We start from the raw sequence: 24,238 nt of genomic DNA, 5'->3' as shown, positions 1-24,238 counted from the left end.
ATCCTAGCATTAGAGTAACAACCCATGGCTCAAATACACAACAAGACCTATACTCTGGACTACCATGAGCTAATATTGGTTCTTAATCAAAACGCATTGCTTGTTTTAGTTATTGATGATTCTTTCTTTTTACCATGCAGGAGTATCCATATTTCAATGATTTCTCTCACACCCTTCATCTCGACCAAGCTGGTCTTCTTGGATGATTCATGGGGTGAATGTATAAATGATTGTAATCACAATTAATAAATCTACCTAACTGGCTTTGGCTTAATAAAGAAAATTCTAAATTTAAAAACATAATATGCGCGGCCAATTCTCTTGACACTTTGGCATTGGCATTTTAAAAGATATCTGAAAAATGCTTAAGCATTTATATAACAAGCAATATATCTGCCATTCTGGCGCTGTCAACATAAAGATAGTTTCGTTTAATTGTCTAAGTAATAAGCTATTCTAGCTTGCCATTACACATTGGTATAGAAGGTGTAATCATTTACAACTCTAGATCGACAAGGTGCAGATCTCTTATCGTAGGAAGTATATTGCAAATACTCCTGTGTAATTCTCACCCTTGCTGGTTATATTTCAGGAAGAACTTTCCTTAGAAGAGTGACAATACAGTTCAGCTCATTCATACAAAACATAAGGAAAGAACATCGTTTCATTCAAAATCAATACAATAGCATTTGGAGACCTTTAAATGGCTTCTGTCATGTCTCACGATATTATTTGCAAAATATATTTACATGTAAACAGAGGTAACAACATGACTTGATTATTGGTCGGCTTGCACAATAAGTGTTACACTTGCTAATGCACGAAATGCCTAACTCCCAAAGGCTAACTGCAAATGATTGAGTATGCACAAAAGTATGACTATGCTGAATGCAAACACTTGAAAAGAGGTGTGTCAAGCCGTAGGAATATAATTGAGAGCAAACATAGACATCTAAATGAGGTAGTTACCCCGTTTGCGAAGAAGAGAAAATATTATAGTCGGTCATAGAGCTATCACACAAAATGCAGCCTTCTCGGCTTAGTTACGAGCAAGATGGAAGGGTGACAAGAGTTACAGGATTCTTGGCCATTGGTTCAAAGTGGCAATTAAAATATTATTAATAATATGGCTACCTACAACAAAATAATAAAGGGTTGATGAGAACATATAGAATGTGGCTGCCCAAGGTGAAAGATAAACTATTGCCAAGAAATATTAATAATAATATTAGAACATATAGTAGCATTACACATAAGATATAGGCGGCCGGTGACATACGATAATAATATGAAAATATAAAATAATATTGCTCAAAGGTAACTATTGTTCTTAATTTGATTTAAGCTTGAGTAATTATTAAATTGTATAAGTTGGACCAATTAGTGTTAGAATTTGTGAAAAATCAATTTAAACCAGAATCTAATGAAAGAGATAGATTATTGAAGAGGAAATAAAATAGTTAGAATAACACAAACAATCTCTGATGTAAATGCTCAAGGACATAATAACATCAATATTTCTTAATATCTAATACATAAGAGCTAGCCTCTTTATATAGGCAAGAGTTGGGAGGATACTTGGACAAGAGTGAGACAAGTGTCTCAACTTGGAGGAAGTAGAGTTTTGATGGAATCAATCACCTACCATCTACCTACAATCTAGAAGAGTGGTTTCCAAATTAGAACTAACCACGTGATATCTTAGGAGTAGCTGGAGTCAAAAGGATGACTCACAATATCCTCCTAATAATGATATCCAAGAATTTATAATTCTTCCTAATTTATGAGCTCACCTAAGTAAACTTAATATAAGAGTTAAATGGAAAATAACTATTTACTCTAACACCCCCCCCCCCCCCTTAAGTGCAACTAAGGGAGACGTACTTAAACTCACAAAGTTACATGAAATGCAAGATGGGTCCTGACTACTAGGCCATGTTAGGTACCCATTTACAAATTGCATAAAACATGCAATCTCTCATAAAGAGGAGAAAGAGGGAAAACCTCATGAGAAAACCCCTCCCCCAAAAAGAGAGATGAAAATGCAAGATTTATGATGGATGGAGTAATCAAGACCCCCCCATTATGACATACATCATGCATATACAATATAAAATCCCTCCATAGGAAGGAAACAATGGAAGAGAGACCAAGTGCCCCCTCAATGGAGAATGTATACCAATGATTGATGCTCCAGGCTTGATGCAGAAACTGCTCCATGAAAACTGAACCACATATCTCCATTTAGGGAGAAACAATACCAAAGGTGTATGAGAAACATCTCCCCAATCTATAGGAATAAACCTCGAAAAATGTGGAATCTCTGAAAACTGGTCAAATGTCCCCTTATTGATATTGAAGGCTGGCCCTTCCAAAACAGGTGCATTAAACCACTTTGTTGAATACAAAAATTCAGGATCTAGTAAGGATGAATGTAGAATAGGTACTAAAGACTCAACTGTCTCCTCTGAAGATATAGAGACCTCTTGCAGCTGCTGTACATAAGGATCCATAGTCACTTCAACTTCGAAAGATTGATCATGTGGAGTATGTGTGTGAGGGTCAAAGTGTTCCCTCACAACAATTGAAGAAGGATCATCAAAGAGAAGATTTAGATCATTGATGATGTCTCCCAAATCTGCAATGTAGGATTCCACAAACAAACTTGAATTGTCTATCAAGTAGCAATCTCGTGAAGATGTAGATGGAGGACAAGGGGTATCTTGTGGTACTGAATCTCTTGAACCTATGAGTATATGAATCTCATCATCATCAGGAACAACCATAGCTGCAATATCAATAGGAGTAATGGATGGCTCTTTTGGATCACATGAAAGGATACCCAAGTTCAAGTAGCCAAATTTCTCCTCAATATGTGAATCAACCCTATAAGTGTGATCATAATACATTGAAGAATCATTGTCATCATCAGAAAAAAAGTCTGTAAAGTAATATATTCAAGATCCATGATCAACCACTCCTGTAGCAATGATTTCTTTGCTCTTTAAGTCTCTGATAAGAACGAATTTGGGAGTGAATTCCACAGTCCTTGTTGGCCCATTAGTGAGTTGATTTATGGAAAGGAGATTGTGAGTAAGGTGGGGTACACACAACACATCTTTGAAGGTTCCCTCCCCCTTATCAATTGTTCCTTTCCCAATCAGATTCATGTAAGTATGATTGCCCATCAAAATAAGTGGTGCATTACAAGGTCCAAATGAAGAATAAAGAGATTGTGAAGATGCCATATGATGAGAAGAACCTGAATCTAGAAGCCATCTTTTTGAATTATGACTTGGAAGTAGCAATTAAGGTTTGACCTTTTCCCTTGTTATCTTTTCCTTTAGCAACATTGGAATGAGAAGAAGATGAAGTAGTCATTCTTGAAGGTAGATTTATTTGATTTTTCTTAAGAATATTCTTAAGTTCATCAATGTCCTTGTAGCAATGATGTTCTTCATGTCCTTTCTTCTTACAATATGCACAAGTAGGCTTTTCCTTTTTAAATGATTCCTTATATGAGGAAGAGGATTCAAATTTTCTTTGCGACGTGTTCTATTTATTCTTTTGTTTCTGTTCAAGATTCCTTGCTTCTTTCTGTACCTTAGGCTTACTAGCAATTAATGCTTGTGACGTGGATGTCTTGATGATACCCATTTGAATTAGCTTTACTTCTTCTTGGATTAGAAGATTTGAAAATGCATCAAAAGTCAGATCAACATATGTAGCTCCCATAGAAACTCGATTGGTATGAAAGGTAGAAACAAATACATAATACTCAAGACCAAGCTTGAGTAGCACATTGAGAATCAACTGTGTATCTTCCTTAATTATGTTGCAATTCTTTAGTTGTGTTCTTAATTGTTTAATCTTGAAGATGTAGTCTTGGATGTTGTTGAAACTTTTTGGATCAAGATTCATTAGATCATTATCAATTTGATAACCCTTAATCTTATCAGTTTTACCAAACAATGTTTCAAGAGTGTTCCAAGCCTCGTTAGGTGTCTTGAATGATTCCAAATGAAATTGTAAATCAAAAGAGACTAAGGAACAAATGTAGCCAAGAGCTTTCTCATGATTGAGCTCCCATACTTGAAGAGCATTAGCATTAGTAGGTGTGGTAATAGTTTCCTCTACATATCTTGTGCACCCTTTTTTTGTAATAACCCCAACAGGTTATAACTTCTTCAAACACCAAAAATCTTTATACTTCAGTTGTTTGACATTTCGTCAAACACTTTGCAAGCAAGCTCTGATACCACGGTAATAACCCTCCTCAAATTTGCCCTCAAAAATGCTGATGAAAGCTCAAGGAATTTCATCAAACAATTCACATGCAAGGGACGTATCACTGATATAGTATTTCAGCTGGCTTTAAATGACTCTTTTTCAATTTGCATCAATGAAAAACTTGTGCTAGAAGACTCCAAATGGACTACACAATGGCCTAACATGAGTGTGCTACTAATTTTGACAATATTTAGTGCATATATATGATCTAAGCATGAGAAATGTACACCTACAGCCAACTGACATTTTTACAAACAGTTGGTGTGCAAACTAACTAGCTAATAAATAATGATATTAAATTGCTTAAATGACACCAGCAACTATTATCTTCTTAATTTGCAATGAAATTTCTAATACAATGCTCATGAAATATGGCCAAGACTTTTGTCATTTACATGGATTACAAAATGATAATGCTGGTATAATGCACACTTACAGCTGAAACTTATAACACCCTAAAAAACAATACTAATAAAGGAACCTGGTTGTAGATTGTTGTAATAATCTTCTTCAATGCTGCTCCTTCTGATTTGCTTTTTTCGAACTGCTTTTTCGGACTGCTTTTTTCGGCCTGCTTTTTCGGTTCCGCTTTTTCGGACTGCTTTTTCGGCCTGCTTTTTCATTTCCGCTTTTTTCAGATTGCTTTTTCGTTCCGCTTTTTTAGCCTGCTTTTTCGATTCCGCTTTTTCGGACTGCTTTTTCGTACCTACTTTTTTGGATTGCTACTATGTTGAATCTCAAGACTATATCTTTCAATGGCGTCAAGATTTCCAGCTTGAAGGGATTTCGTCCTCCAAACTATTGAGACATAATCTCCAACAAATTCCCCAATTTCTTTGATATTTCCAACCATGCTTAAAAAAAGCTCTTCCATTTCTTTTATAGTGTTCTCACAAGAGCTCCATCCTTCGTTTTCTCAATGTGGGATAAAACATAACTCCCTTTATGTAACTTATGTCTCCAATGTGTTATAAAATAAAGGGGACTCTTTTAATTTAAATATTTCCCACAAACTATAGTCTATGCATTAATAAAGTTAAATATTTAAATTTAACTTTATAAAATAGCTTTATCAATGCAAAACAAATCTTATCAATGATAAACAAGTCTTCTTGCCGATTTTAAACAATTACCATCGACATACCGTTGCCACTGGATGTCCACCCATGCCCAAGATGACTTACTATAAATAGTAAGTATGCCCAAAGTTGCCTCAAAACCCCTCAGAAAGACCTACAACTGAAACTATCTAGGCCAAATGGCCTCTAAGCCCCTTTAATGTCCTAGTTAGCCTACGGGACCGTGGGGAAATAGGCTAACGACAACATCATGCTATGAATGCTAAAAAGGGGACATTACAGTCCGCTCTTCCCAAAATTGCTTGTCCCCAAGCAATGGACGAACAACAACCCAATCAATCCACCTGTATCCCAAATGTAGTCATGAACTATACTGCTGTTAGTCAACATAGGCTCCTCCAACAACCTTTGAAAATTAACCAAGAGGAATCCATAATCAAATTGGTGAATACAACTCACCCAAACTCCAAAGTTAGGAACCCATGAGAAACAAGCTCTCGAAATATCAGAACCCAAGTAGAGTAGATAACCCAAACTGCCAACACAGTAAATACCATCAATGCATCCCACTGGTCTATATGGAATGTACAATCCAACTCTGCAACAATGGTGACCACTCCCACATGAAACTGCACCAAATACAAAGAATCCACACACTGTACATCTACTGCAGTTAACACAACTCTGTAGATTATGGGCCACTGTCTCATAACCATAACTCCCATGCACCGCTGATGGTGAAAAGATATCACAAGATAAACAGCAAGAAATAGAACCCAAACCAAATCTGCCTGCCACCAACTCCTCAACACAAGGATCAAATGCTAACTGATGTACATACCCTGCAGTATAATGCTGATAAAAAGAACCAACCCCAGTCAACAGCTCACCATGAACAAGTGATACAACCCACTGTGACTGATCACCAGCTAAGTCAGGAGATGTCATAACCAAAGGAGTAGAATCAATAACAACAACCGCTGAAGCATCACTCCCAAACTCCTGCTCTAAGTCATGTATTATCAAGCTATCAACCGCAGAACCTATTGCCATGTCATGCCCATCACAACTCTCATCCTGTGGCGTCAAACCATCCCATAACTGATGGCAAGCACTAGGAATCAAAGTATATCTCCATATCATCATCTCATCAACATGGTCATCAAAGGTAAATTGATGAGCATACCTCACAGTGTAATGCCGATAGAATACGCCAATCTTAGCCAGTGGCTCAGACTGCAACCCAGATGAAACTAACTGAAATCGATCACTAACCAAGCTGGAACTGATTACTACCTTCGAAGACATCGCCAAGGGAGTAGTATCACTAGCAGGAACCATGCCAACTGCCGGCTCGCCAACATCACACATGATCTTTGATACAACATCTCTAGTTTCTGTGCCATCAGTACTAGAGGCCACCACCATGTCAGGCATACCACAACAATCTGCTATAGCACCCAACTCAACTGAACTTGACTCTAGTAGGAACGGAACCAATATGCCAATGTTAGTATCAAGGGTGGATGCATACCCATCTCCACTGTCTCTAACAATCTCGACCATGGACATCCTCGGATCACTAGACACCACAGCTTGTGACTGTACAGAATCTGGTAAAGACTGCAGTCGCTCTAACTCCATGGTCACCTTAGCCAAATGAAACTGTGACTCCTTGAAAGCCAACTGTGTACTCTCAAGAATCTCAGAAGTCACCTCGAGCTGCTCAGTAAGCTCACTCACCTCATCTTCCTTGGCCAATAATGCATCGTATGCTGTACTCCCCCACTCCATAAGATAATCTCTGTCGGCTACCAACTGCATATAATCCTGTCTCAGAATCCGAATAGCCTCCCATAAAGAGTGGATCTCTGTCAAGGAAAGATAACTACCTCCCTGCTCATCACTAGTAGGACAACCCCATCCATAAACTGCTAACAACTGACGAGCAGCGTCGAAATGCTGGCAAGTGATAGAAATGTCTCGCTCACCAACTCTCAACTGACTAGACACATGATGGCACTGGCTAGATTGTCTCCTACAAACCTCCTCTGACACACTGTCCAAAGGAGCATCCTCAAAGTTACTGGTCTCTAGACTATTACCATCCATATCCTGCGAATCAACTCCAAAGCTCATATCAACATACGTAGTATCAAAAACTGTAGCATCGCTGTCCAACCCCTCCGTACCATAAAAAACTGCTGAGGAAACTAAGTCCTCAAAACTATCCACAACATCCCCCTGGGTGTCGTCTGTAATAATTAGATCCTGGGACTCTCCTGTAAACTCTGTCATCTTTGAGAAATCATCAACATGTGACCTGACTGTAATAAAAAAACTGAGTCCCTACTATAAGCGCTAACTCCCGAACTGAGCTCACCTCAAGACAAAGCTCGTCCACATGTCTCTCAGAATCCTGGAGAGCCAACTAAATACACACCAAGGAATTTCGAGTATCCTCTAGCTCATGAGAAAGCTGGTCAACCTCCTCCTCCTTCTTCTTCAATGCATCTAAATAGATCCCTGCAAGATTAAGGAGATGATCGCGATCTGAAAGTCGGTGTATGTAACTTACCTTCATTGCCTCCATGTCTTCCTTGATCTGTTGTAAGTCGTCACAAGAAGAACCTATTGTGACTCCTTTCTGTCTCTCCTACAGTTGAATCATCCAAATGTAATTCTCAATCAATCCATACATCCTGTCATTATGAGATAAAGTCGCGACAATATCCTTGTCCCTTGTCTTCAGCTGGCTTGCCAAACCAAGTGAAGAGCTACTAGCCTCTATCTCATGTGAAGAAGCATCCAACTGTGCTTGATACTCAATTTCTGCAAAGTCCTGAATGCTCACTTTCTGATCAACTGTACTATCCTCAAACATGACAGTATCCTCAACTGCTGTAACTTCATCCAGCCCAACTGTACTGGAATCACTATCTGTGTCAATCATGCAGTCCGATGTGCCTATGATATCACCATCTGATGCAACTGGCTCAACCTACACAACATCTGAAATCCCTTCTACCTGTGAAGATGATGTAGATAAACCATTACCTGAAGATGTGCTAATGTCTCCCTGTATCGAATCAGCATGTTTGTTAAACTCCTCGTACAAGTTTTTGCCTGTCATAGGGAAGGTACGATCCTTAGGCCTGTCAAAACGTTCAATCAGCCTCTCCTTAAACTCCACATATGAGGTAATGTGTGCATGACCCATAGTGACCATACCATGATGCCACCACTCGTGTGCTAACCCATCCAGGTGAATTGCTGCATACTTAATAGCTTCTTCCTCAAGCATAGGGTTCATTTGAAAGTATGTGTCAAGCCTTCGAACCCAAGCTCTTGCTGTAGACTTCCCCGAGCCATCATAATATGGTAACTGAAGTTTCCCTACTTTCTTTCGTAGCTCATAGCTCTGGTTCCTGTCATGTCCACGTGGCATATGCTTCATCCGCACATCTATATACTCCCTAAAGGTAATTGTAGCAGTAAAATCTGGACCTCCGGCTTCCCAATCTCTCCTCAGTTGGTCCTGTATATCAGTGATCTGGGGCTCTAGTACGGGCTGCTCTGGAGCTCTAGGAGGAAATGTGGGAATAATGGGCCTCGAACTCACAGTCCTAGATTGCTGGGGTGCATGACCGAAATTGTTCCCCACTTGTTCGCCTCCATTATGTGTCCCATCCTGATTATTACCACTCTGGTTATTACCATTCTGATTATTTCCTCCACCCACATTAGCATTCAACCCTATTTGACGAGACATCATCTACATCATAAGCTCCAATCTCTGACTCTGTTCCTGTGCTCTTTGCTCTGTTGATCGCTGTCCCTATGCTAAGGTGTCTAATAACTGTAAGAATCTTTCCTTTCCCTAATCTGGACTGGCATTCATTTTGTCAAACATTTTTTTTCTCTCTATCTGGCTATTCCAAATTCCCAATAAGACCTCCATAGGATCGCAGGAAACCGCTCTGATACCATTGTAATAACCCCAACAGGTTATAACTTCTTCAAACACCAAAAATCTTTATACTTCAGTTGTTTGACATTTCGTCAAACACTTTGCAAGCAAGCTCTGATACCATTGTAATAACCCTCCTCAAATCTGCCCTCAAAAATGCTGATGAAAGCTCAAGGAATTTCATCAAACAATTCACATGCAAGGGACGTATCACTGATATAGTATTTCAGCTGGCTTTAAATGACTCTTTTTCAATTTGCATCAATGAAAAACTTGTGCTAGAAGACTCCAAATGGACTACACAATGGCCTAACATGAGTGTGCTACTAATTTTGACAATATTTAGTGCATATATATGATCTAAGCATGAGAAATGTACACCTACAGCCAACTGACATTTTTACAAACAGTTGGTGTACAAACTAACTAGCTAATAAATAATTATATTAAATTGCTTAAATGACACCAGCAACTATTATCTTCTTAATTTGCAATGAAATTTCTAATACAATACTCATGAAATATGGCCAAGACTTTTGGCATTTACATGGATTACAAAATGATAATGCTGGTATAATGCACACTTACAGCTGAAACTTATAACACCCTAAAAAACAATACTAATAAAGGAACCTGGTTGTAGATGGCTGTAATAAACTTCTTCAATGTTGCCCCTTCTGATTTGCTTTTTTCGAACTGCTTTTTTTCGGCCTGCTTTTTCGGTTCCGCTTTTTCGGACTGCTTTTTCGGCCTGTTTTTTCGGTTTCGCTTTTTTCGGATTGCTTTTTCGTATCCACTTTTTTAGCCTGCCGCTTTTTCAGACTGCTTTTTTGGATTGCTACTATGTTAAATCTCAAGACCATATCTTTCAATGGCGTCAAGATTTCCAGCTTGAAGGGATTTCGTCCTCCAAACTATTGAGACATAATCTCCAGCAAATTCTCCAATTTTTTTGATATTTCCAACCATGCTTAAAAAAAAGCTCTTCCATTTCTTTTATAGTGTTCTCACAAGAGCTCCATCCTTCGTTTTCTCAATGTGGGATAAAACATAACTCCCTTTATGTAACTTATGTCTCCAGTGTGTTATAAAATAAAGGGGACTCTTTTAATTTAAATATTTCCCACAAACTATAGTCTATGCATTAATAAAGTTAAATATTTAAATTTAACTTTATAAAATAGCTTTATCAATGCAAAACAAATTTTATCAATGATAAACAAGTCTTCTTGCCGATTTTAAACAATTACCATCGACATACCGTTGCCACTGGATGTCCACCCATGCCCAAGATGACTTACTATAAATAGTAAGTATGCCCAAAGTTGCCTCAAAACCCCTCAGAAAGACTTGCAATTGAAACTATCTAGGCCAAATGGCCTCTAAGCCCCTTTAATGTCCTAGTTAGCCTACGGGACCGTGGGGAAATAGGCTAACGACAACATCATGCTATGAATGCTAAAAAGGGGACATTACATTTTCCCTGAGATAATTCCATACTAATTTTTTCCATGATTTATGATTATATGGAGTTAGGAGTTCAATTTGTGATTTTCCCATTTGTACCACAACCAAGAAATTCAAAACAGATCAACACAAGATTACATCCCCAATTTCACTAGTTTAGAGATCACCCCCCAGAATAGATGATTTGACACTTTATAATTTAGTGCATGTATAATTGCCACTTTTGCAAAACATGGACCAAAGTGGACTTCTGATTTTGAGAATTACAACTTCCAATTTGAAGTAATGAAGACTTATAGAATCAAGACAATGGATTTCTAGGAATCCAAACTATCACAAGTGCCAATTTTAGCCAAAGGCTGAAAGTACAAATTTCATCCAAGTAAGACTACCTTTTTATAGCATATTTGGATTCTTCTAAAAAAATCATGCACTTAAAAAAAAAGGTACTATAAAATGTGTCCATATGAGCCCATACGATGCTCCAGAAGTTGCAAAAAGTAGGATTAGACAAGAGCCGAATTGAAAACCTGCAATTTCTCGAAAATTGAGCCACTAAAATGCCAAATACCACAACCAATAGAAGGCTCTCAGAATTCTATTCAAAATATAAAAAAATGGTTCGAAAATCGAACTAAAAACAAGATATGGCCGTTTGAAATCAGCTATCAAAATGAAAGTGCATTTGGTGCATGCATGACATTCAAATCCGAGGATGGGTAGATGAATGTCAAATTTAACACAGGGTGTCTATGGCTTGATGTGAAGACTTTTAGTCCCATATTGATAAGAAAGTGGGCTTTAGAACACTTTAAATAAAGTAGCGCCCAAGTAGAACACAAAGGTGAGTGGTCGGTGGTCTTCCTTGGTGGCTTTGACTATGTCCACTAATGTGGGCGGTTTGTTGACCTTGATTGTGGCCGGTTTTCACATGGGCTGCTGATCCAAATGTAGGTGGCCGCTAATTTTGAAAATATATTACTATTTTTTATTTTAAAAAATAATAATATTGCCTCGAATTGTGTGCAAAGTGGAGTCAAGCAATTTTTTTCCATAGAAAGATCCGAGCACCAAAATAGGTTGAATTTTATATCAAAATTCACCTTTCGAACTTTCTGGATGCAATGACAAGCTCTATTTGGCCTAAAACTGCTCCGTTTTGTGTGCTATTCTCCAAATCCAAGCTACAAAACCTTGTTCTGTAACTTTTGCAGATGATCTCCTAAAGGAATGAAATGAAAGCCAATCTTGACTTTCTCAAGCCTTTTGGACACAATGGCATAATAAAAAATGCTCTCTGATCCTCTAAGGTGCTGCAATCAATAGATCAAGAAAACACACATATATGCAAAAAAGAGATTATTGGCTCTTCATAAATCCTTTCTGATTCTCCAGTTCATATAGAAATGCAAAATAGCATACAAGATTTTCCAAGACCTTTACAAAAAATATGATCTAGTCTTTCAAATTTTCTCTGATACCATGTTAGGATTTGTGAAAAACAAATTTAAACCATAATCTAATGAAAGAGATAGATTATTGAAGGGGAAATAAAATTGTTAGAATAACAACACAAAAACAATCTCAAGAAATAAAATTGTTAGAATAACAACACAAAAACAATCTCTGATGTAAATGCTCAAGGGCATAATAGCATCAATATTTCCTAATATCTAATACATAAGAGTTAGCCTGTTTATATAGGTAAGAGTTGGGAGGATACTTGGATAAGAGTGAGACAAGTGTCTCAACTTGGAGGAAGTAGAGTCTTGATGGAATTAACGACCTACCATCCGCCTACAATCTAGAAGAGTGGTGTTCAAATTGGAATTTACCATATGTGATATCTTAGGAGTAGATGGAGTCAAAAGGATGACTCACAATACCCTCCTAATAATAATATCCAAGAATTTATAATTCCTCCTAATTTATGAGCTCACCTAAGTAAACTTAATATAAGAGTTAAATGGAAAAGAACGATTTACTCGAACAATTAAATCATGGTTGTCCCTTAGTATATCCTTGCTTGCCTACCCGTTTTACTTGGTTATGGAGGTTTAGGAGTCCTACCCATTTGCTCAATGGTTGGTGGTGCCCTCATGCCCAATTCCTTTCTAATAATGCTTCGCCCCCTTCATCGTGCTCCTGCAAGGAAGAATTTCTCCATGATAATATAATATTCCTCAATATAAACAATTACTATAACATGTTATTAATCATAAACCATCATGATGGCTAACCACCATTTCACTTCCCATGAATTCATGATGAATAACTAACTTTCCAAGATTTCAAGGTAACATTACAATAACATCATAACGATTAATTAACATGTCCTCTTTATATGAAATTATAACGATTAACCATCTTACCATTTCACATGATCATAACTAATTTTACCTATCAATTGACTTCAGATGAAACCTCAGCAGTTATATGAACATTTTAAAATTGAGCTAAAAATTGGGATGTAACATACCATCCCCCTTCTATTTCATCATCCTTGATGAACTAAAATATTTTATTGAACACTATAAAGGAACATTTAAAATTGGGCCAAAAGTTGGGATATAACAAAGATGACTGGTCAAGTTGATAGGGTTATTTATAAAAAATAGATGCTCCCTCCTAAATTCCTGGAGCCCAAACTAGAAGCCAACAATGAAAATTGAGAGCATCATTCAACTCCTCTAACTCATTGGAACCATCCATCGACTTACTTCAAATAGTAACTCCCAGCAAATGGAGCCATAACCCTCAACAGGGTCCACTAATTACTAGTATTAGCCTACAAAGACCCATTAATGGGCCAATTCCATCCAGTATCATGGTCATGCTAAAAAGGGGACATTGTATTCCCTGACAAAGTTATGGCCACTGCAAGTTGTTACAGCCTTACAAGTGAGCAACCTTGAGATCAGTTTTCATTTGGTGTTGTGAACACAATACCACATTCTACCACATCCTATGGGGAAAGCAGTGGCACCATTGAATTAAAAAAAGCAACTATGAATATCATATTCAAAGATTTGTGCTGAGAGACATGAAGTACTGCTTCAATTATGTAGCTTCTGGTCTATTTGACACTAATGAAATGCTATACAACTTCTTGAAGTTTAATAATGCATCTCAGTGGAACATTCACTTGTTTTGATAAACAGAAGGACAATGATTCAATTTTTTATGCTCTTGTAAATGAACTGAATGCTATGAAGAAGAGGTTCAAGAAACTTGAAGATGCGATATTACAGAAAACAATTTCTCAAAAATGCTAACAATGAAAAAACAATAATCACAAAAATAAAGTTTTAAATTAGATATCTCAACTTAAAAATCCACCTTCAAATAACATGTGCATGCCATCAATAAATGTTCCTTAAAATCCCACCTTAAACTTCTACATTTAAAAAATATATACTTCATTTTCCATGATAAGAACCCCACAATTCAACTACTTAAACTCAATAAGTATATGTGCATCTCTAAGTGAATTGGACAGTCAACTTCTAAATGAAGTGACAGTCCTACAGGATGTGGACATAATTTGTGGTTATTGCCTTCTTTTGATCTTGTCTATTGCTGCTGGAGTCCACTTTATTATGTCCTTTGTGTTTGTTTACAAGCAGTTTTATAGAAAAAATAAGACAAATCCAGCCTCTAGGTGAGTGGTACACATTTCTTACAAAAAAAATGGATGTTAACAGTACTTGGTGGTCTACTAAGGGCTTAAGGAAGATTATCCTTAGCTTCATTAGCTTACACTGAATTTACCGTGTCTTTTTTGTAATGATGTTTTGCTTTTTCTATATATCTGTGCTATAGTTATCTTTTCTTGAGGCTGTATTCTGATTTCAGTTTTACACAGGTAGGATCAAATTCAGCATATGGAGCAGGTGCACCAACTATGTTTCAGGCTATGAAAAGGATCACTAAATGTTTGACACGTGAATCTACTGGAGAGGGTGTAGTTGAACGTGCAATCCAACAGTCTTTTCTTGGTATGATATATTTTGCAGCTTGGCACAATCTACTATGTTATATTATTCCCATACCCACAAAAGAAAGTAGACAATATAAACATTAGGAAATCAAGATTGATAAGTTGTTGCCAAATTCCAGTTCTTCCCTTGCCAAGTTCAAGTGATTAGTATTTAATGAGTTTCTGTCTAAAGTGGATGTCTAAGTATCCATTAGGTTACTTACTTCTCATCATTCCTGAGTATCTCACTTTCTATATTTTTTGGGTCTCCTTGCATTACCTTTACCCATCCTTCCATGCAGGTTTTCTGTTTTTCTAATGCGTTCGGGGTCTAGGTGATCTAGGTATGGTTGGGATGTGTTTGGGCATCTTCCCAATGAGAAGTAAGTTTTCTGTGTTTCAATGTCTGCTATATTGCCCCAGCATTCTATTTCCTATGGATTCCGAGCAATCCAGCTAGTCTTCCTCTTTGGCGAACTCCATCAAGTGCATTCCTGAAGAAGCAAAGCTATGGTAATGATTAACAAGCTGTGCAACTGATTATGTCATGATGGAGAGACCCACAAAGCTGCAAATCGAAGCCAGGAAGAATTCCATTCAAGTTGTAGAGGTAAAGGTCTACTTTTACGAGGTAGAGTGGGTCTATGGGTTTTCAATTGGTTACTAATGGAAGCGAAGGTATTCTATCCTGCTTTCGAAGCTAATATGGATTATATTAAGTCCAAGTTTTTATGTACAGACAGTGTGAGCACGATGTTAAATGAACTATTTTGAGCTCATAATCAATGATGCATGCTTGAGATCTAACCTTGTAGCCATCAGATTGAGATTAAAGTTTTAAATGCTGTAGAGTTTTCTTCACTCCTAAAAATGTTGCTCAGAGAGGGGTTTTCTGTCCCCAGGTAATATAAAGGGCCACTTCTCCAAAGGCTTTGAAAATAGAAAGTCAAGTCACTTTAAAGTGCGAATATTCTTTGGAAATGCTCAAAAGATACTTCCGAAAAAGTTAGTGGTGAAGATGTGACCCCGACATAAAGGAAAGCAAGTGTTAAATGCTTAGGGCGGAAAGTGAAAGAATGAAGTGCATAACCTATTGAAGGATCATTCCCCGAGCTGCGATTTCGAATCAAAGGAAATCGGGCTTATGAAAAAGTTGAGTTTCTCTCTCCCCCGCATATGTTAGGTCATCGAATATATCTGTATTCCAGATTCTAAAGGGAAACAAGGCACTTTCTGTGAAACTAAAACATCTCTTTTGGTAAGTGACCTTTAGTGATAAGACTTTACTTTAAGTGAAGTAACAAGGCTTTCAGGGTTGTGAGTTTTTATGTGCATGAAAACGGAAAGTTTAAATAGTTGTTGCTTATGAAATTTAATGCAAATCCTACTGTTATAATCGTTGGCTAAACTTAATTTTTTTTGTATGGTGCAAACGTTCGGATTCCTATACCTATTTCATCGGAATTGTCTGAAATTTGTTTTCTCAGGTATTTTAAAACGACTATTTATCGAGAACTGCATCCTGTGGCAATTAGAGTTGCGGGTTATGATAAGTTAATAGGCCTGGAGAGTGAATTGAAGTATTTAATAGATACATCATTCAAATTTTATAAATTGGGTGATCTCCATAGAAGACTAAACTTAGCCTATTCACCCAATCACTCAAAAGATAAAAGAGAGCGGATTGATAGAAGCAACTGGTTTTCCCATGGCAGTACAAGCACCAGAGCTTGTAAGGGAATGTATCGAGAGATACGACCTAGAAACAAAGAAAATTTTGTTTCCTTATCAATCCATCCTCCTCTCGATCAGCAAAGCTTTAATGTAGTCTGCGTTTGGCATCCTCGTGAAGGAGTATTGTGATACTGACTTCGACTCTTCCGTGTCTGTGTTCAACGAAAAGAAGACCCTGAGAAGGGAGGATATGTAGAGGACCTGGTTTCAAACGCCTTGCTCGAAGAAGATCAAGATGCCCAAGACCCTTTTTGGGACTAATCTGAAGAGGAAGATTGTAGATATCCTCGCCTTGCTGCTCAGACTGAAGGGAAAGGAGGAAATTCTTGAGTTTGTTGAGCACCATTTCTTCCTAGTGCAAGCTATTTGTGTTGAAGGTCTACAAATCGACTGGGCCCAAATCATCTGTGATGAGCTCGCCTCATGAAAGAATTCGGCTAGAGGATTCAAACACTTCTACATGTCCTCTTACTTAATCTATGCCTTGGCTACACATCACCTATGGCCCAGCGTTCCTAGCATTCAAAATTATGATGAACGCACAAAGGTGTATGAGTTCTACCCGCACCTATAGTTGCAAAGGAGTTTCGAGGAATGTGTGGCAGTAAATGATGCCTTCACAATGAGGCTATGCAGCGAATTGCAAGGATGCTCTGAAAGGAGATTTTTGCCAAAGGTAATTTCGACTATCAGCCAGTTTGGATGCTCATTCATCCAATTTCCAATCTTCTCATACCTGCAGATAGGTGCCTTTGGTATACAAATAGACTGCATAAGTACCAAGAGGATAAGGTAGTTATTGTTGAATTATGTTGACAAGTTGTTGAAGTGAACACCTTGTGTTCAAACGTGAAGCAAATAGCTGGGATTCCTTTCCCCATAGTGGTTGGACCCTATTCCTGTGCCTCTAGATCCATTGCTTGGAGTCTAGTAAAGAGCTTTGAAAGTAAAGTCAAGTTGATTCATTACGAGGTACTTAGGCCTTAGTATGATCTAGTGAACTTCGTGAGGGACCATTTGAAGCTGAGATACGCTCATAGACACATTCCTGACATTGAAGATTACTGGGCGGGATGTCTCAACAAGTATCAAACTCGGGCAAAGTTTTGGTCCCGGTTAACTATTGATGAAATTAAATAGTTTAATGATTCCATTGATGATTTTGACCTTGCAGATGATGGCTCTTACATGTATCCCTCATCTTACGAGCAAATCAAAGGCACTCCCATCATGTTTGCCCCGCCTACAGGTCCTGTCATCGACACCATGGAAGTCCTAATGCACAAAATTATCAAAAGAATAGATAAGTGGGTAGAGTGGACTCATGCAAGGAAGAAGAGGACGGGAAGCATTGGTTCTACTGATGGAGTAACTTTTGGAGCTGTCCAATCAACTGTTGCAACCATCACCACTGCTACTACTTCAACTTCTGCAGGACTGGCTCAATCTATTGGACAAGGTGGAGAACAACCTCTAGACAAAAATGTGCCAATCACTCCTACTTGTAGAGGTGGCTTTCTTTTGGATACTGGAAAAGTTGGGGAGAAGGAAGGGGATAAGGGCAAAGAAAAGGAGAAAGAACAAGAGAAGTCAGTTGCCAATCCTGCCTCCCTTGTTCAAGTCATCAACTTGGATGGTGACATGAACCCCATGGATGGACAAGACACATCTCAGCAAGGGGATACCATGTTTTGTAATGGCCCCATTTTTGTCAGTATCAGAGTTTCAGGGATTAGCCTATTATTGTGATCGTCGTAGGCTAATTATTGTGGATAGAGGGTCTTTTGAGGTAGTGGCTTGGCTTGGGAGGGTCTTATCTTCTCCACAATTTAGTAAGCTATTGGTTGGTCTTCGTTTGGCTTAGATTGGACTTCGTTTGGGCTTAGTTTTGTGGACTTACTATTTGTGGTAAGTTGGGTGTTGATAGAGATGAACCCTTTCTATTTTTGGAAAGTGCATTTGGTCACATGTAGAAATATTAGGTATGACTCCTATTTGAAACGACATAATTAAATGATGAGTATTTTGGGAGCTATTATATTTTCAGTGGCCAAATTATTATTAATTTATTAAATGGCTTATTATAAAGTTATAATTTAACTTTATAATTTCACTTGAGGGTTGAGTTATCATTGGAAAGAGTCATTTATTAACTAGTTAAGCTGAGTCAAGTGAAAGAATCTAATGGAAGTTTCTAAATAATGTTGTTTGTTGAAGCTTCTTGAGTGAAGTTACATTTTGGCAACAAAAAAAGCATTTGGAGGTTATAAATACAAGCCCATTTGTTGAGAAAAGGACGCTTGAATATTTATTTGCTTTTGTTGCCTTCGTGGCTTTTCTAAGGTTTTGATTTTCAAATCACTTGCTAAGGTATAAGGGTTTGATCTAAAGTTTTTGCTCCATTACTGAAGTATAGTGGAGATTGATTTCTTGCGAATTATGAGATTTTCATGGTGTTTTCTTGTACCATATTTCCTGTGGCTGAGGAGCGATTGTTGTTTACCGTACAAGTAAAGTAAATGAACGCATACAGACAATGGAATTTAATAGCAGAATATTAGTCGCAATAGCAGATGAATGATGATTTACAAAGATCCCAGACGGGCTATAAATACTACCGCCGAACCTTCCCGAACGAGTCCATCGGCCATAATATTACATCCGCTACAAACTATTTACCCGTCGGCTACAAAATAGAAAACACCGCCGACAGTCAATCCGTCGGCTACAGAAACACCGCCGGAACCATCCAGTCAGCTAACAATTGTTGGTTGGAATAATTCAATGTCTTCTCTTACTGTATTGGCCGTGGCTGAGAGGGCGATTCTATCTTGGAGAGTTTGGTAATTTATATCTTTGATTTCTTGTAATTTCTGATTTAGATTTCTCAAGGCTAGACGTTAGTGGTTTTGCTGGTGATAAAATCTTTATGTGATTGCAAGCGGAAATATAATTGTTTGAAGCATAATAAGTTAATGAATAAATTTAGAATTTGTTGTGACTCATTTGTTGTTTCAGATTTAAATGTGCAAATTCACATGGCAGATTTATATACTAATACTTGATATTTATTTGAGCAATGTATAAGGCTAAGGTTAATTGAATTTGTGAATAATTGTTGCATTTTCTGATACCGTGTTTTGGAATTTTAAATACCATATATTTAGTGATAATTGGGTTGTCTGCCAAGTGTTTGTTGAAATGTCAAATGTTTGAATAAGTGGTATTTCTAGAAGCATAACTGAATAGGGTTACTACATGGCCATCTCAATAACTAAGGTTGCTGCTTCCCTGCTACTTCCCAGAGCAAGCAAACTCCCCTAGTACTGAGGAAGCTGTTTGATCCTTCTTCCCTGTACTCTGTTATCAATGTCCTCTCTACTGAGTCATGGTTCAAGGAGACCATTGGTTGAAAGAAGAGAAGATATGAAGAAGCCGCTCCATCAAAAGATTTGATCACTCAAGCCACCTCTTCTTAGCCACCCTCTAAGAAGACGAAGAAGCAGAAATCAATTGCAGCATTGGTCACTGATCCAATTGCTGGCCACATGTTGGCAGACATTGCAGAGCGACAAAAGGAGGGAGAATTCCATGAGCTTTCCACGGATGACTTCCATATTAGAATGGTGGGTCTTGGCATCCCTGTTCATGACTCCATCGAAATATATGGAAGTCCACCAACGAGAAGATTGAGGATAGACTAAAAGAGCTAAGAGTGGAGGAGGTCCTCAAGGCGCAAACAAAGAGTTGACAAATTATATTAGATGTGCACGTCAACTAGCCAATTCGACCCGAATGCAAAGGAGAACAAAAATCTACTTCTAAATTTGCAACAAGAGAGGCAATTCGAGCAGATTGGCTGAACATGGGTAGATGAAATGAAGGCTCAAGGTCCCCCACTAATTGAAAATTTGGGAAGTCTTCTATTGGACGCTGACAAGTTGAGGGAAGCTACTTCAAGCCATCAAGTCACCATGCAAAAGGCAACAGATAGCTTGACAAAGCAGATTACCCTGTTGCAAGAGGTCATCGACATGAAAACCAATGTTACCATCTCTCACTGGATCCTCGAAACGGGCAAAGAGCCATTGTTTCATAGGAAACAATCTTTGGAATTCATAGTAGAAAGTTCTGTAAGGTCCGCGAATGAGGTAAAGGATGTGCATGACCTGGTGCAGAAGGTCATTGAAAAGTTATTTGAATATCTGAAAGTGCTACATACAGAGTCCTATGTGTTTGCTAATGGAAAACTTGTGGATATTGAGAGGATGAAGTCGAAGTTTCTAGCATTTGTTAATGAAGTTGCTGATCCACTAAATTTCTAGATGTCAAAGATTGAAGAGCTCTTATCAGCAGACAAGGAGGGCATTGGAGAAGTTTCAGTCAAAGTTGGCCAGAGTGGATGAGCTAACAGAAATGCACGACTACTAGATGATTCGAGTTGACAATATCATCATCCTAGGTGTCGAGGAGTTGGACAAAGTAATTGATGCAATGAAAGCTTATAGAGCTAAGACAGTTACTCCTAAGAAGACATGATGCTCTAACATTCTTCCAGACATCTGTCACTCCCCTCTCTCCTTTTTGTAGTCATTTATGACATTTTTTCAGTCTCTATAACGGACAATGATTCAATCATGTCCTATTTTTAGTCTATTTTGTTCAAAGATGCTCTATGATGCAATCATCTAATGCAACTGGCCATTTTGAGATAGCCTATATATGTAACTTTTTGAGAAGTTAATAAGATCGACAAAATACAAAATTACTTTTGGGCGAACCCTTGTAGCTGGGACTACTGCGTGCGACTTTGAGTCCATTTTTAATTTTGCTATTCATTTAGTTGCAGTATAGTGTTTAGAATGAATGTGTCGTTGAAACTTGAATGATTGCAAATGAACTTGGTTTTATTTCCTTAATTCAGTAAATCGTATGCCTTACTTTCTCCATCCTAAGCATTTTTCTACTCTTTCCACTATACGTGGTAGTTCATTGTGTAGCTTAGTTCATTGCATAAGAGGGCCGGAATTGGTGTGCAATATATGTGAAATGATTGCCCTACTAGGCAATATATTAGACCCATGTTAGGAGTTAAAATACCACCCAGAAATCAGTATTTCAGATGCTCACAAATCATTGGCCAGGCACCTAAATGAGCTAATACAATTTCTCAAAAAATGCAATGACAAACATTCAGCGATGTACCATTCTTTCTCACCAATTTGTAGATTGAAACTGCGCCCAGGAGCAGAGATGATTGGCATGCATAAATAGATTTGTCAATCACCAAATTCTCATAAATAATGAAAACTCAATTTGCAGCAGGACCAATGTCTTCCTAGCGACAGTATAAACACTAAGGAAGATGTCTAGCAAATATCAAGTCCACTATACTTCGGCAGTGGAATGAAAACACTTCTCAGCTTTAAAACCTTTATACCACAGCAAGGGCATAGAAAATCAAACCTTCAAGAACGTCACAACGACAACAAAAACAAATAAATATTCAAGTGTGCTTTTCTCAACAAATGGGCTTGTATTTATAGCTTCCAAATGCCCTTTTTGTTGCCAAAATGTAACTTCACTCAAGAAGCTTCACCACAAATCATTAATTAGAAGTTTCCATAAGTTTCTTTCACTTGACTTGGCTTAACTAATTAATAAATGATTCTTTCAAATGATAACTCAACCATCAACTTAAGTGAAATTATAAAGTTAAATTATAACTTTATAATAATCCATTTAATAATTTAATAATAATTTGGCCACTAAAAATATAGTAACTCCCAAAATACTCATCATTTGAATATGCCGTTTGAAATCGGAGTCATACCTATTATTTCTCCATGTGACCAAATGCGCTTTCCAAAAATAGAAAGGGTCCATCTCAATCAACACCCCACTTACCACAAAAAGTAAGTACACAAAACAAAGACTAAACGAAGACCAACCTGTAGCTTACTGAATTGTGGAGAAGACAAGACCCTCCCAAGCCAAGGCACTGCCTCAGAAGACCCTCTATCTACAATAATTAGCCTATGAGGATCACAATAATAGGCTAATCCCTGAAATTCCAATACTGGCAAAAATGGGGACATTATAGTCCTCCCTCCCTGAGATTGCTTGTCCTCAAGCAATCCAGCAACACAGTGAACTCCTACCTCCACCTGGATCCCAAATGAAGAAGTGTGTGACATCCTTGTCGACACTAAACCAACTACAAACCAACATCATCAGGACCAACCACATGTTCTGCAACATAGCACCCAAAACTTGTGCTGATGATGTAGAAGTCAGAATGTCACTAGAAGGCAACTTCATAGAAGATCTATGCATCCTCTTCTTCCTTGTATCCACCCACATAATATATATTGGATTGGAATCCTGATCATCACCAACAATCCCTAAAAAGACGTAGCTACAGGAGAACCATATGTACTCATGCCAATTGTTTCAAACAATAGGTCTAGCCATGTCAAAATATGTTGTCACAGGAACATTGCCAACTACCGCAATAGAAAACTGAACTGAATCTGCAGATGGTGAAAATTGAGTCCAACTCCACTTAGGTTAGCGACCAACATCAACCTCAAACAACGGATTGTCATAAGACAATGCTGCATCCACGTCAAATATAGGATTGTCCACGAACTCAACCTCACAAGCTGTTTTGATCTGAATTGTAACATGATTCTGCCTCGACAACACTCACCTCATCATCATTGACATGTGTACTATGATCAGGGAAAACATCTACAACCACTGCATGCATATTCTTAAACTCCTTGCTAGATGGCTTAACCGACATAGAAGTAGTTGCTAATATGATAGTATCCTCGCATGCTCCTACTCCCACTATCACTGCATCGCCATCAAATACATGATCTTGGGAACTCATGCCAACTACTGCATCATCTGACTCAACCTGATATGAATTCTCATCACATTTCACCACAACTGTGCCCACCTCATGCAGTGTCTCATAAGAAATGTCTCGCACATCTGTAGCCACAACTATATCATCACATTTCACTTTTCGAAAAAGCGATATTATTTTCTGCTCAAATCTCAGATGCGAAATCAGTTGGGTCATCTGTTTGTGATTTTGATTCAGCTGATTCACTAGCATATCCAACTATTTCACAATACCCCGCATCTCAGATTATCCATCCCTAGGTGGAGAAGTACGCCCTCTGCGGGTATGATGAATACCAAACCTCTTGTCACCATCCATAATGCTGAAAACCGAATCTCCAAAACAAAGCACCAATCAAACTGAGCCCAAATCCTACAAGTTGGTAGGAAACTACTTTGTACCACTGTAATAACCCCGACTTGGTTATAGTTAAACCGCATTAATTTCCTTCATTAATCAGGAATTTGGTATTTTGTCAAACACTTGGCTAACAACCTTAATCTTCAAAGCATATGAATTCTAGATGCATAGATGCATACACTAGATATAATGGATAGATGAATGAATGCTAAAATAAACATCAACTCTGATATATAATTCTGCCATATAAATTTGCACACTTAATTCTGAATTAATAAGTGGCTCACAACAAATTATAAGTTTATTCATTTACATAATATGCTGCAACAATTTATCAAACTTACAAATAAATGGAGCTTGTTAATCTCGGAGATGATGCCCAATTTGCAGACCATTCCCACTCAACATTGCCCAGAAATTGCAGAAAGATAACCCCAAATATA

The 24,238-nt window shown here is 37.9% G+C and overlaps 1 protein-coding gene across 4 annotated transcripts in view; it reads left to right on the top strand.

Moving 5' to 3' along the window:
- Nucleotides 1–24,238, top strand: part of LOC149532113 (Zn-dependent exopeptidases superfamily protein) — a 172,860-nt gene that overhangs the window by 102,794 nt on the left and 45,828 nt on the right. For all 4 annotated transcript variants that reach the window (XM_089811778.1, XM_089811777.1, XM_089811776.1 and 1 more), the window contains exon 7: nucleotides 14,672–14,804. In XM_089811778.1, the coding sequence (XP_089667904.1) occupies nucleotides 14,672–14,804 (133 nt within the window). The remainder of the gene's footprint in view (nucleotides 1–14,671; nucleotides 14,805–24,238) is intronic.

Source organism: Cupressus sempervirens, chromosome 11, assembly GCF_028749045.1.
Source record: "Cupressus sempervirens isolate cs-2001-9-10 chromosome 11, ASM2874904v1, whole genome shotgun sequence".
Taxonomy (NCBI): Eukaryota; Viridiplantae; Streptophyta; class Pinopsida; order Cupressales; family Cupressaceae; genus Cupressus; species Cupressus sempervirens.
The sequence above is the reverse complement of the archived record's forward strand: the minus strand, read 5'-3'. Positions and strand labels throughout refer to the sequence as shown.